This window comes from Myotis daubentonii, chromosome 7 (assembly GCF_963259705.1).
Source record: "Myotis daubentonii chromosome 7, mMyoDau2.1, whole genome shotgun sequence".
In the NCBI taxonomy this organism is placed as follows: Eukaryota; Metazoa; Chordata; class Mammalia; order Chiroptera; family Vespertilionidae; genus Myotis; species Myotis daubentonii.
The window spans coordinates 26201922-26214227 of NC_081846.1; the positions used below are offsets into that span (position 1 = coordinate 26201922).

At 41.1% G+C, this 12306-nt stretch overlaps 1 protein-coding gene across 1 annotated transcript; it reads left to right on the top strand.

Moving 5' to 3' along the window:
* Window positions 1-1016: 1016 nt before the first annotated feature.
* Window positions 1017-7021, top strand: MRPL44 (mitochondrial ribosomal protein L44). The gene is made up of 4 exons (XM_059703325.1): window positions 1017-1234; window positions 2939-3407; window positions 4742-4920; window positions 6474-7021. The coding sequence occupies exons 1-4, from the start codon at window positions 1059-1061 to the stop codon at window positions 6643-6645; spliced, it is 996 nt and encodes a 331-aa protein (XP_059559308.1). The 5' UTR covers window positions 1017-1058; the 3' UTR covers window positions 6646-7021.
* Window positions 7022-12306: the final 5285 nt, after the last annotated feature.

The following is a 12306-nucleotide window of genomic DNA, read 5'->3' on the forward strand; positions in this document are numbered from 1 at the left end:
GAAGGGGACATTTGCGCAAAACAGGAGAGGAGGGAGTAGCTGTGTGGAAAAATGGGACAAGTGTTGTCCTGGGAAAGGGAAGAGCAAGTGCTAAGGGCCTGGGGTGAGCATATGCCTAGGGTTTTCTAGGATTGGCAAGACAGCGAGGGCGGCTGGAGCGGAGTGAGTGAGGAGTGCCGAAGGAGGTGAGGACAGAAGAGTCACCAGACAGACCATGCTGAGCCCTGCGGAATGGTAAGGACTTTGACTGTAAGTGAGATGGAAAACCATTGGAGGGTTTGAGTAGACGACTGGCCTAATCTGCCTTCAATTTTATTTTATTTTATTTCTTTTTATTTTTAAGGAACAGCTTCATTTATTTTTATATTTTTATTTACTAATTTGAGAGAGAGGAAGGGGGGCAGAGAGAGAAAGAAACATCCACATGTTGCCCACTTATTCATGCATTCATTGGTTGCTTCTTGCATGTGCGTGACCAGGGATGTAATCAGGACCTTGGTGCGTCAGGACGATGCTCTAACCCACTGAGCTACCTGGTGAGGGCTTTGCTTTAGTTCTGACGGCAACTCAGGGCCATGCTTATTTCAAGAATAACCCCACCTACTGCCACCCTGATTATTTCGAAAATCTGATACCTTCTTTTTCACAAGTAAATATGTCAGTGTAACTCTCTAAAAGTTAAAGATTTAAAGAAAAACAAAACTAAAATACCGCCATTGAGGACCCCCCCCCCCCCCCGCCATAATTATCTGATATTACTTAAAAGCTTCTCAGTATTCAAATAATCCACATCTCATTTTTTTCAGTTGATTTGTTCCAACCAGGGTCCTAACTAGGTCCATACTTGGTTGTGTCTAAGACCCTGTTTGTCTATAGATCCTCCCTCCCTCTTCGTCACCCTGCAGTTATTTGTCAAAGAAAACACAGCCGCCCCGCCCACTGCGTGCTGGTCCCGGCCCGGCCCGGCCCGGCTCTGCGCTCGGATTCCGGGGGGACTGTGTTACCGCGACACTGACCCGCCGCTTTTCCTTCCGCCCACCGTTGCCTTCGCCCCTGCAATGGCTTCAGGGCTGGGAAGGCTGCTGCTGCGGGGGCCTCGCTGCCTCCTGGCCCCGGCCGCCCCCGCTCTCGCCCCGCCGGTTCGGGGAGTGAAGACCTTCCGTGCAGCCGTCCGCTTCCAAAAGGAGCTGGAGCGGCGGCGCCTGCTCCGGAACCCGCCGCCGCCCGTGCGCCGGTAGGAGCCGCCTCGGGAAGGGTCCGGGTGGCGGTCGAGGACCCGGGCCTCCCGCAGGGCTTCGGTCCCGCGGCTGGGAGGGTAGGTGGCCGCTGATGGGCCCCTGGTTCGAGCCTGGGAGGTTTGCGATGGAGACACTCATGTTTGCGACGAGGACACGTGGACCGAGCCGGAGGAAGCGGGTTTCGGCCGCGCGTGGAGCTGCCCGGCGCGTGGGAACTCCCCGTGAGACGCAGGGCGCGAGCTGTGGGCCGTGAGCCGGCGGAGGGCGACCTTCCTGTGGCCTCGGGTGTGGGGCCCCTGCTTTGTAACGTCTGAGGTGTCTGTGGGTGCGGGCAAGAGGGGAGACAACACTCCACAGCGATGCGGTTCAGAGGGAGAAAAAACTAAGTGTATTCCACCACAACCCCCTGTCCAGCGTAAAAGGGAAACATTCTGGCCTTAGGTTTTTCCCTCATTGCTCTTGCTCCGGAACTGGAAGGGCCGTGGAAAGGGACGTAGATCTTGTAGGTCCCAATCAGATCCGACTACACACACATGCTGCGTCTTTTTCTCTTTAATCATGTGTCTGACGTCGTCGTGCCACTACAAATAGATGCACTTCACTCTTTTATGGCTCCACTTATGTGTATTTAAGGTCCATGTTACTGCTATTACAACCGACGTAACAAATGAATAGCTTTGAACTATTACTCCTTTGAGGATTTAATATGGAATTTTGATAGCTACTTCAATATTGTCCTTCCCTTCCCCCCAAAATACTTAATCCAGTCTATATGCCTACCAGTAGGAATAGACATGTTCATATTCCTATACTCTTTGAACACAAATAGTTCTTTTTCTAATAGGCAAAAGTAGCATTTATTTTAAATTCACATTTCTTATGTAGTTATCTTAGGCTTTTATAGTTGGAAGAAACTTACAGGTTATATATCCATTTTATTATTTATAACCCAGGTCTTTATATTTTGCTGCCCTCTTTTATTTAAAAGTTTTATTTTGGGTGCGTTGTCTTTAAAAAAATATCTTTTAGTCATTCTTGGGTATGGACTTTTAACCTACTTAGAATGGTACTATACTACTTAATTGCTAATTTAAATGAATGTTTTCAAAACTTAATAAAATATGAGACAAATACAAGGTACTTATTGTTTATGGCGTGAATATGTGAAATTATAATTTTTACTTCACACCTAGACGTTAAGTATAGTTCTATGGTTAGAGCACGTTACTGTAGCAGTTGGCTCACAGGGAAAATTAATCCAACAGTGTAGCTAGCAAAGAACAGGTAATCGTCTGGCTTGAATTTTAACTTTTAGGAAATCAAAGTCTGGCATTAAAAATGAAAATCTTTTTTTTTAAATATATTTTATTGATTTTTTACAGAGAGGAAGGGAGAGGGATAGTTAGAAACATCAATGAGAGAGAAACATTGATCAGCTGCCTCCTGCACACCCCCTACTGGGGATGTGCCCGAAACCAAGGTACATGCCCTTGACCGGAATCGAACCCGGGACCCTTCAGTCTGCAGGCTGACGCTCCATCCACTGAGCTAAACCGGTTAGGACAAAAAAAAAGAAAAATTTTTTAAATTTCTTATATAATTAACAGCATTGCAACACAATGAAAAATTTTTGCACGATAGCAACATCTTGTCCTTTTCTTTGCCATGTGTTACTACTGTCTTCTGTTTTACATTTTCAGTTCAGAGAAGCCCAACTGGGATTACCATGCTGAAATACAGGCCTTTGGACACCGGTTACAGGAAACCTTTCCCTTAGATCTTCTCAAAACTGCATTTGTTAATAGCTGCTATATTAAAAGTGAGGAGGCCAAACGCCAGAAACTTGGAGTAGAGAAAGAAGCTGTTCTTCTGAATATTAAAGATAATCAAGAACTATTTGAACAGGGGTCATCTTTTTCAAAAGCTTGCCTCACACAGTTTCTTGAGAACGCATTCCCAGACTTGGCCACTGAAGGTGTTCAAAGTCTTGTTGACTTTCTCACTGGTGAGGAAGTCGTGTGTCACGTGGCTAGAAACTTGGCTGTGGAGCAGCTAACGCTGAGTGCAGAATTTCCAGTGCCCCCGACTGTATTACGGCAGACTTTCTTTGCCGTAATTGGAGCCCTGCTACAGAGCAGCGGACCTGGGAGGACTGCACTTTTCATCAGGGTAGGTCATGATTAATTGCACATACTGGGACATACCTGAAATAGAAAGAAAAATTTCTTTTTTTAAAAAATGTGTCTTTAAAATATATATATATATATATATATATATATTATTAATTTCAGAGAGGACCAGAGAGAGAGAAAGAGAAACATCAATGATGAGAGAGAGATTACTGATGGCATATAGTGAATAACCATGTATCTATACTAGTAAAAGGTTAATATGCTAATTAGACTGGACATCCTTCTGGACAAAGCCACGGTAGTGGGGGCAGGGGAGAGCAGTTAGGCACAATCAGGCCAGCAGGGGAGGACAGTTAGGGGCGATCAGGCAGGCAGGCAGGTGAGCGGTTAGGAGCCAGCGGTCCCAGATTGGAGAGGGTGTAGGCTGGGCTGAGGGACACCCCCACCCCGTGCACGAATTTTGTGCACTGAGCCTCTGGTGTCTTATAAGGCATCTCTGTACATTAAGATATTCAAAATCCCCAACTGAGAATGGACTTAGAAATATGTTTTATTAATGAAGCTGAAATAGAGGTCTGGCGCTTGGGGAAGTGTAATGAATTGACTATTTTGTGAACTGAGGAATCTCTCTTATTTCTCCCATTTGCCCCCATTTATCCCTCCTATTACACTGTGTTTGTTCACACAAGTTAATTGCAGTGTACTGTGAAAATTAATGTTTATTTCTATAACTCCATACAATATAATTTATTGCCAAAAAATTCTCTTGTGCTTTGAATGATCATAATTTTTTCCTCAGTTTTTTTTAGTTTTATAAACTGAAAGTATGTAAGTCATAAACACTTAAAAGGCAGTTCATGTGAAATTATTATGTTGAGGGACGTAAATCAAAGCATTTTACTGAGGGTGTTCAGGGGCGGTTCGATGCCTGGGAGGGCAGTGAGATCCCATGTTCTCAGCCTGGCTGTCATCTCCCAACTTCACAGTTGCCGGAATCCTGAAATCATTATTTCAATTATTTTTTAAAATCATAAACTTAGACAAAGTAGTACTGTTACCCAGAAGACCTTTAGTGCCTTTTCATAAGAGTTTCTGCCAGAAGTTATTAGTTTATTCATTAATTAAACTCTTTGTAAAAATATTTTTCTTATTGATAATATATTTCTAAATTATGAGACAGGATATTACCTTCAACCATGATTTTTGGAATAAAGTTTATATGAGAAAACTACATGCAAATGTAAAGGAATAGTACATTTTTTTTTCATTTCCCATTCAGTTTTTAATTCAGGTTTTAAAATTGTACTTTGAATTATGGTCTTTATTTTCTTTACACTAATTTAAATGTGTAAATTCTATTTTTATATGCAGGACTTCTTAATTACTCAGCTGACTGGGAAAGAACTCTTTGAGATTTGGAAGGTCATCAATCCCATGGGGCTACTGGTGGAAGAATTGAAGAAAAGGAATATTTCAGCTCCTGAACCGAGACTTACCCGGCAGTCTGGAAGCACCACAGCTGTGCCTCTGTATTTTGTTGGCTTATACTGGTTAGTAACATTTTAATCTTAATTTCATTACATTGATTGAAAGCCTTAAAAAATGACTTTCACAGTTCCTCAGTAGAACCTCTAATTGTACTAAAAACTATTTAAAATCTCATTCCTGTGATTATGTACTACTTAGTCATCTGTGGATTGCTAATAGTATGTATCATTCTTTCCACCCTGGATTTTCTTTCTCTTTTTTAAAATATATTTTTACTAATTTCAGAGAGGAAGGGAGAGAGAGGGGGGGGGGGAGAGAGAGAGAGATAGAGATAGAGAGAAACATCAATGATGATAGAGAATCATTCATTGACTGCCTCCTGCATGCCCCTTACTGGGGATCAAGCCCTCAACCTGGGCATGTACCCCAACCAGGGATCAAACTTAGACCTCCTGGTTCATAGGTTGCTGCTGAACACTGAGCCACAAAGGCCAGGCTCTTTTTCTAATTTTAATTTTATTTTTCAATTACCGTTGACAATATTGTATCCTGTTTTCAGGTGTACAGCATAGTGGTTAGACAGTTATGTAATTTACAAAGTGATTTTTCTATATTTCCAGTACCCACCTGGCACCATGCATAGTCATTACAATATTACTGACTATATTCCCTATGCTGTACTTTATTATTAATATTTTAATATATTTTTATTGATTTCAGAGAGGAAGGGAGACAGGGAGAGAGATAGAAACATCAATGATGAGAGAGAATCATTGGTCGGCCGCCTCCTGCATGCCTCACACTGGGGATTGAGCCCTCAACCCAGGCATGTGCCCAGCTGTGACCTCCTGGTTCATAGGTTGATGCTCAACTGCTGAGCCACGCTGCCTGGGCTGTGCTGTACTTCACATCCCGTGACTATTTTGTGACTTCCCGTTGGCACTTCTTAATCCCTTCACCTTTTTCATGCTAACAGTAGCTTTTGATAACCAACTATTACTGTAAATTTCATGGAATATATGTTAATCTAAATATTTCTGTAGAAAAAAGTAAAAGTTTTGATTCAAGTTTTGCAGATTTAACAGTAAGCCACACTTGTAACAGTTTCAGCTGAGCCAAGAACTGGAAAAAGAAAGGTTTTATTGTCCATCAGAATGTATAAATCAACTCATGTTCAGAACTTTTTAGTTTTCTTAGGGAACAGTGACCTGCCCCAAATTGATTTCAGGTGGATTTGAGGGTTAAATGTAAACAGTGAATATTAAGATAACTAAGAAGTTAAGTGAACATTTTTCTAATTGTATATGATGTAGGGTTTTTTAGCTATAAAAGCAATGGAGGACATCACAGAGGAGAAAATGGGTGGTGGTATAAAGTTTCACCTTTAGTTTTAATTAAAGTGTAAAGCAAAATGTAAGATACTCCTTTGCTCCTCAGATGGGCAACCCTTAAACACATCCTGTATCAGCATTCCATACATTATTGCTGGTAGAGAGAAAAAATGGTACAATGTTTCTATTCCTCTGGTGGATGATTTTGCCAAAATAAGATCTACAAGGCAAACTGATGTGTGGATGCACCAGGTAATTTCGGACTGCTGTTGTTTTTACTCTAGTGATAAAAAGTTGCTTGCAGAAGGACCTGGGGAGACAGTCCTGGTTGCAGAAGAAGAAGCTGCTAGAGTGGCACTGAGGAAACTCTACGGATTCACTGAGAACAGACGGCCTTGGGACTATTCCAAACCCCAAAAGAATTTCAGAGCAGAAAAGACCATCACCGCCGGCTAGCCAGCCAAAGATGTGGGAACCTGAAAGTTGTAAGCAAAACATTGAGACAAGAGTCAGATGTCCAAACCTTTACATTTTTCAAATTGTAAAGAAATATGTTTTATTCCTTATACCGAGTTCCTAAAAGTAAACAAGTATTCATCAGGGCACAGGTTTTGTTTTTTTTAAAAAATAATTTTTGTTTCATCATCATTTTTGATGTTTTCCCAATAAATTTTTTCTAGGTCCTTGGTTTTATTATTGTATATTACTTGTACAATTAGATGTATTTTATTCTCTTCTAGCTTTGAGGTATAATTTGAATGTATTTTTTTCTTTTTCTTTGTTTTATGTGAACTTCACTGTAATACCAATAAAAAAGGTACTCTTTCTCTAATTGTTTCATTGTAGTTTAATTTGATATACTGCTGGGGTCCAACCCCAGCAGGTCCAGGGGTTCCCAAAGGTGTGGACGGAGTCGGCGAAGAAGGAATGACACGGAGATAGCGTTCAGTTGATCAGCAGCCTAGCCAGGATCTCTAGCCAGGATCTCCAGCCAAGTTCTGGTCTGGATCTCCAGCGAAGTTCTGCTCTGGATCTCCAGCAAAGTTCTGGTTAGGATCTCCAGCCAGGTTCTGTGTCCATGTTCTCTTGCTAGGTTCTCCAGCCAGGTTCTGTAGCCATGTTCCCTCGCTAGGTTCTCCAGCCAGGTTCTGTCCAGGTTCTCCAGCCAGGTTCAGTCACCAGGTTCTAGTCAGGTTTTCTTGCCATGTTCTATCCAGGTTCTGTAGCCAGGTTCTGTGGCCAGGATCTTTTGCCATGTTCTCTTGCTAAGTTCTGTGTAGGTTCTGTGTTCTAAGTTCTGTCTTGTTACATCTGTATTTATACCAGTTGTTCCCAATCCTATCAATCTCTATTCCAAAGGTTAGGGTGTTTCTTATCTCCATTCCAGGGAGTAAAGATTATGTAGCTTAAGCATGATTGTTTGTAGTTAAAGTGATTAATTACCTGCCTTGCACTTAGTTAAGAGGTTTTATTCCCTCCCTAACTTCAGGGGAAAATCCCTACCTGGGGAAACAACCTTTCTCAGAGAGGTGACCTTGGTTAAAACACATAGTGCCAAGAAGGTGAGCAAACATATCAAGAACAGTATGCCATATATGCCAGGTCCCTTGAAACAGCAAGGATGGATCGGCTCCCGGCAATATACCCAGATGAGTGAACTTTGCCTCTCTAATATAATTTTAGCTAAAATAGTAATGTTATTACTTAACCTTTAGAAATGTAGGGTGCATATTATAGCAATTAGGTATTTACTTGATCTCTAGATTCTAGGTTTAAAAATCTGTATAGTAATTCATAGCTATTTAGTTTCTATAATGTAAATGGCAGAAAAGATACATTTTATGTTTTTAAAAGAAAACACGAAGATCAAAAAGCAGCTTAAAGTATTGATGCCAGTGCTAATGGAAAAAAAGTATGTATTTATCAATTTAATATTTCATAATAATACTCATAGTTACTATGTGCCAAGCACTGTTCTAAGTATTTTACTGTAACATTTAATTTGATAGAGGACAAATCTTAAGTGTGTCCCCTGGCTCTTTAATCCTTTGTGTTCAGTTCTGTAATCCATCTGCAAACTCCCTTTGATTTATTTCTTTTTAACTTTTTGGCAGCAGTAATACTTTTCAGTTTCAGTTTGCCAGTAGTCACTCCCAGGGGTTAACAAGAAAAGTGGGACTGGGGAGTCGGGAATAGAAAAGGTAAAATGTTTAAACCGATAGCACTGTTGCTATGAAATCTTCTTTATAAAGGAAGATGAAGGACCTCGGACACTTTCCTGAGACTGGTTAGGAAAGTGGGACTTAATGTCACATGTATGCGGGTTTGCAGATATCACAGCTAACACAGACTGGAGTGGAAGGTTTGAGAATTGCGTAGTTGGTTGAACTGGTGGGTTAAATGTAAATTATTTCACCTTTCTTTTGAGAGTTAACTAACTCCTAATAATTGAACCAGGGACAGAGGACCAAACTCAGTAGTAAAATGCTGCACATAAGTGTGTCACCCACAATAAGCAAACATGATTTGACAAGCAGCTCATTGACACCAAAGGAGAAGAGAGATTACAGAAGGTTTCTTGGAAGCAAAACATGATAAATGTCCTCTAACCGCTTACTCATCCATCACATGCAAAACTCGGTTTTCTAGTTGAGTGTTTGAATTTTATTTTAGGTGAATATTTTTTTCAAAGCCTTTTAAAAGAATTTAGTTGCAAACTCAGTAAATCTCCCCTGCCCCCCCCCCCCCCCCCCGAATTAGTAGTGCTGATAATGTGATCCCAAAATTCTGTTCAGGGCAGTTTGCAGGACCTTTGACCTACAAAGCCAGAGGGACGTATCCTCACCCGTAGGCTTTCAAGCTTTGAAACCTTGAATGCTTCTGAGTTTACATATGGAGCAAAGCTAGTTCTGGTTCATAAAAATTATTCTGCAAGCAAAGAGATCCAAATTCCTTATGGAAATTGAGCTCAACATATTTCTAAGTAAAGTCTCCTTTGAACCTGAATTAGGTTGTACCTTTTAAAAGCACCCATGAACATATGAAGGGCTGGAAAGTAGAAAACAAATTATTAACATACTTTTGCAGTTCTATATGAAATAGCTTGAAACTTGGAACCAATCTGGACAATAATTATAAATCCTGCATGAGTTTGATGTGTGGGCAAGAGGAATGTGTGGGTTACAAGGATGTCAAAATGGGTGTGTAACCTAGAGCATTCAGTGAGCATTTGGAGAACTAGGTTTTTGATTGTCTAATCCAGCGGTTCTCAACCTGTGGGTCGCGACCCCTTTGGCAGTCGAACGACCCTTTCACAGGGGTCGCCTAAGACCATCCTATATATCAGATATTTACATTACGATTCATAACAGTAGCAACATTACAGTTTTGAAGTAGCAACGAAAATAATTTTATAGTTGGGTCACAACATGAGGAACTGTATTTAAAGAGCCAGAAGGTTGAGAACCACTGGTCTAATCCGAGTTGCGAAGATAGTTACTATGACCATGGGAAATTGGTGGGGATATAAAAGTACTGATACTTGAACTTGGCACAGGAGAAAGACATTAGAATTATTTACTTTGAAATTCTGACACCCTTTCTCACCTCTTTCCACTCCAGCTCCCTAAGCCCAAAATATAATGGCACTAAAATAAGTTCCTTAGCCAAAAATGTAAGATTGATGTCTACAGACTAAATTACATAAGCCTTATTCTTTTTAGTACATATGCTCTTACTATCTATATATATATACAATAGGGAATATTATTCTCAAAATGGTTTATGTGATCATGAGAAAGTGAACTAACTATATTACTAAAAACAAACTCCCAAGAGTGAAATAGGGGCTGTTTATTGTGTTCAGCATGTTATATATATACTTACTAGAGACCCGATGCATGAAATTCGTGCAAGGGGCTTGGCCCTTGCAGCCCTGCTGCCTTGAGGCCCCTCCCACTGGTCAGAAGGTCATTCTGCCACCAGGTCTAATTAGCATATTAGCTCTTTATTTTATAGGATTTGGCCACAAGATGGTGCTCTAATCCCACTTCATAGTTAAGTAGTATGCAAAGTGCCATTATGTGAGATATTGCCTTTTATCTCAATACAGGAGACTAGTATGTACGTATGTATGTATAGGATATATGATTACAGTGGCACATGACTTTTCTAGGCCCCTTACAGCTCTAATGAATACGTGTGCAGAAGCTAACTTACCTCTTCCCTCTGGATGTAAAGTCGAGAATTTTACGTAAGATCCATTCATGCCAAGGTCTGGATGTTTTAGCTCTTATATTTACTGGAAGAAGGAAAATGGCAGAGCTTCCATAGATAAAACTTTTTAAAGGCTCCCCCCTGCCCCCCCCCCCCCACTTCTTACTATATTTTTTCTACTTTTATTTTATGATGGAAGAAAACACTGGCTGCAGTGTCCATCTTGACAGTTTGTAAAATCAGATGTGGGCATCCCTCTTATCAGGGGTCCAGCTCACAACCTCCCCAGCTGAGGGGTGCCCAGCTGGCAGCGTGCTGCCCACGTCTGCATCCTTAAGCCCATTCTGTTCTCCCCTCAGTTGTCTCCAGACCTGTTTGTAAAGCCCCCTACCATTGTCCCCTAGGACCTACAACTGCAGCTCCCAACTTTGGCAATCAGAGCACTTGAAAGCCCTGGCTCTCTCTAAAGAATACCAGGTGATTGCTAAATTGAATCCCATCTTGCAAACGACGAACTTTTCCAGGAAAAAATTCATGCAATCAAAAATTATAATCACAAGCACATATACTTCTGAAAAAAAGCAAGCCGTTTGGTGTCGGAACTGTCTGTGCTTTCACTAACACTCGCTTGCTCTTGTTCATGTACCTGCCTGTCAGTGCTCACTAGCAGCAGAAGACTGACGTTTTCAGAAAAATCTGAGAGAAAATCAATTGAGAAAATGAAAAACATTAAATTATTTCCCCTTTGGTTGAGGAAGAGCTCCATTATATGATTATTCACATCTCTTGTACATGAACATGGCAAAGAACTGATGACTCTGACCTAATGAATTTTTCCGAAGAGATGAGTAATGAGGTCTCTGACAGGTAGAGAAGGCTATTTCCAGTCAGAGGATCTGACAACACTTCCTCCACGTAAGTTATAGCGTTGTCATCTCCACAGTCAGAAAACAGTACGGGCCAGGGGATACCATCAGTACACAGTTTAGTTAATAAGACCAATACAGTCAAGGATAGGGGACCATCCTTAGAGTCACATGACAATGATGTCTGTAGGGGTCCCGACAACCTGCCAGTAGGACTCACTTCTTAGTCCTGGGGTTGTTTTCCTGTCTAGCAAAGAAAAGCACAAGCGATATCACCCTTCTCTTTGCCTTTGGTAGCTGGGATTATAAACTTCAGACAGAGGAGGTATACTACTAAGAAATTTAAAAATTCACTTTTATTTTTCTATTTAATATTCAATTTAATCTGCAAACACTAACAATGTACCTGGTAACAATGTACCATGACCTCCTGGTTCATGGGTTGACAACCACTGGGCCACACCAGCTGGGCCAGACACGCAATTTTAATGTGCCCAGTAAAATGTGACCGATTTATATTATTGGGGAGCTGCCCACCTGTGTCACATAACAGGGCTACTCTATTGGGCAGTAATAAAAAGGTGAACTCTTCTGGTCTTTGCTGGAATGAGCAGTGCTGGAGTCAAGAGCCCAGGGAGCTAGTCTTGGCTCTGCAAGTGTTTCTTTTTGTCTTTTCTCTTGGACTAATGCCCATTGGGTCTTCCTTCCTATCATGTAAACACACTGCAACAGTCAGATACCTCAATGTGCTAAGATTCTCTCTCTCTTCTAAAATTAAACTATGTAGAGAAATATTTATCTCTGTACCCCCTGGTACTTGGTACCCCAAAGGTAATTGAATGAATGAGTGAATGGAGTGCACAATTCTTGAATTACTGATTATCCTATTCTTATTTTAAACTATTTAAAGTAATATAACTGAATGGGATCAGAGAACTGGAAAACCAGTAAAACTAACTCTACAAGGCATTAATAACTAACTGTACCAGCATGTTTGCTAGAGTACAAGTGTTCTGAGGTAACCCTTCAAAATAAT

Excerpts from the sequence above, each read along its gene's own strand:
- MRPL44 (XM_059703325.1), top strand. The coding sequence starts at position 1,059 with ATGGCTTCAGGGCTGGGAAGGCTGCTGCTGCGGGGGCCTCGCTGCCTC. Across the intron at positions 1,235-2,938 it reads CCGCCGCCGCCCGTGCGCCG|TTCAGAGAAGCCCAACTGGG; the intron begins GTAGGAGCCGCC and ends TTACATTTTCAG. Across the intron at positions 4,921-6,473 it reads TATTTTGTTGGCTTATACTG|TGATAAAAAGTTGCTTGCAG; the intron begins GTTAGTAACATT and ends TTTTTACTCTAG.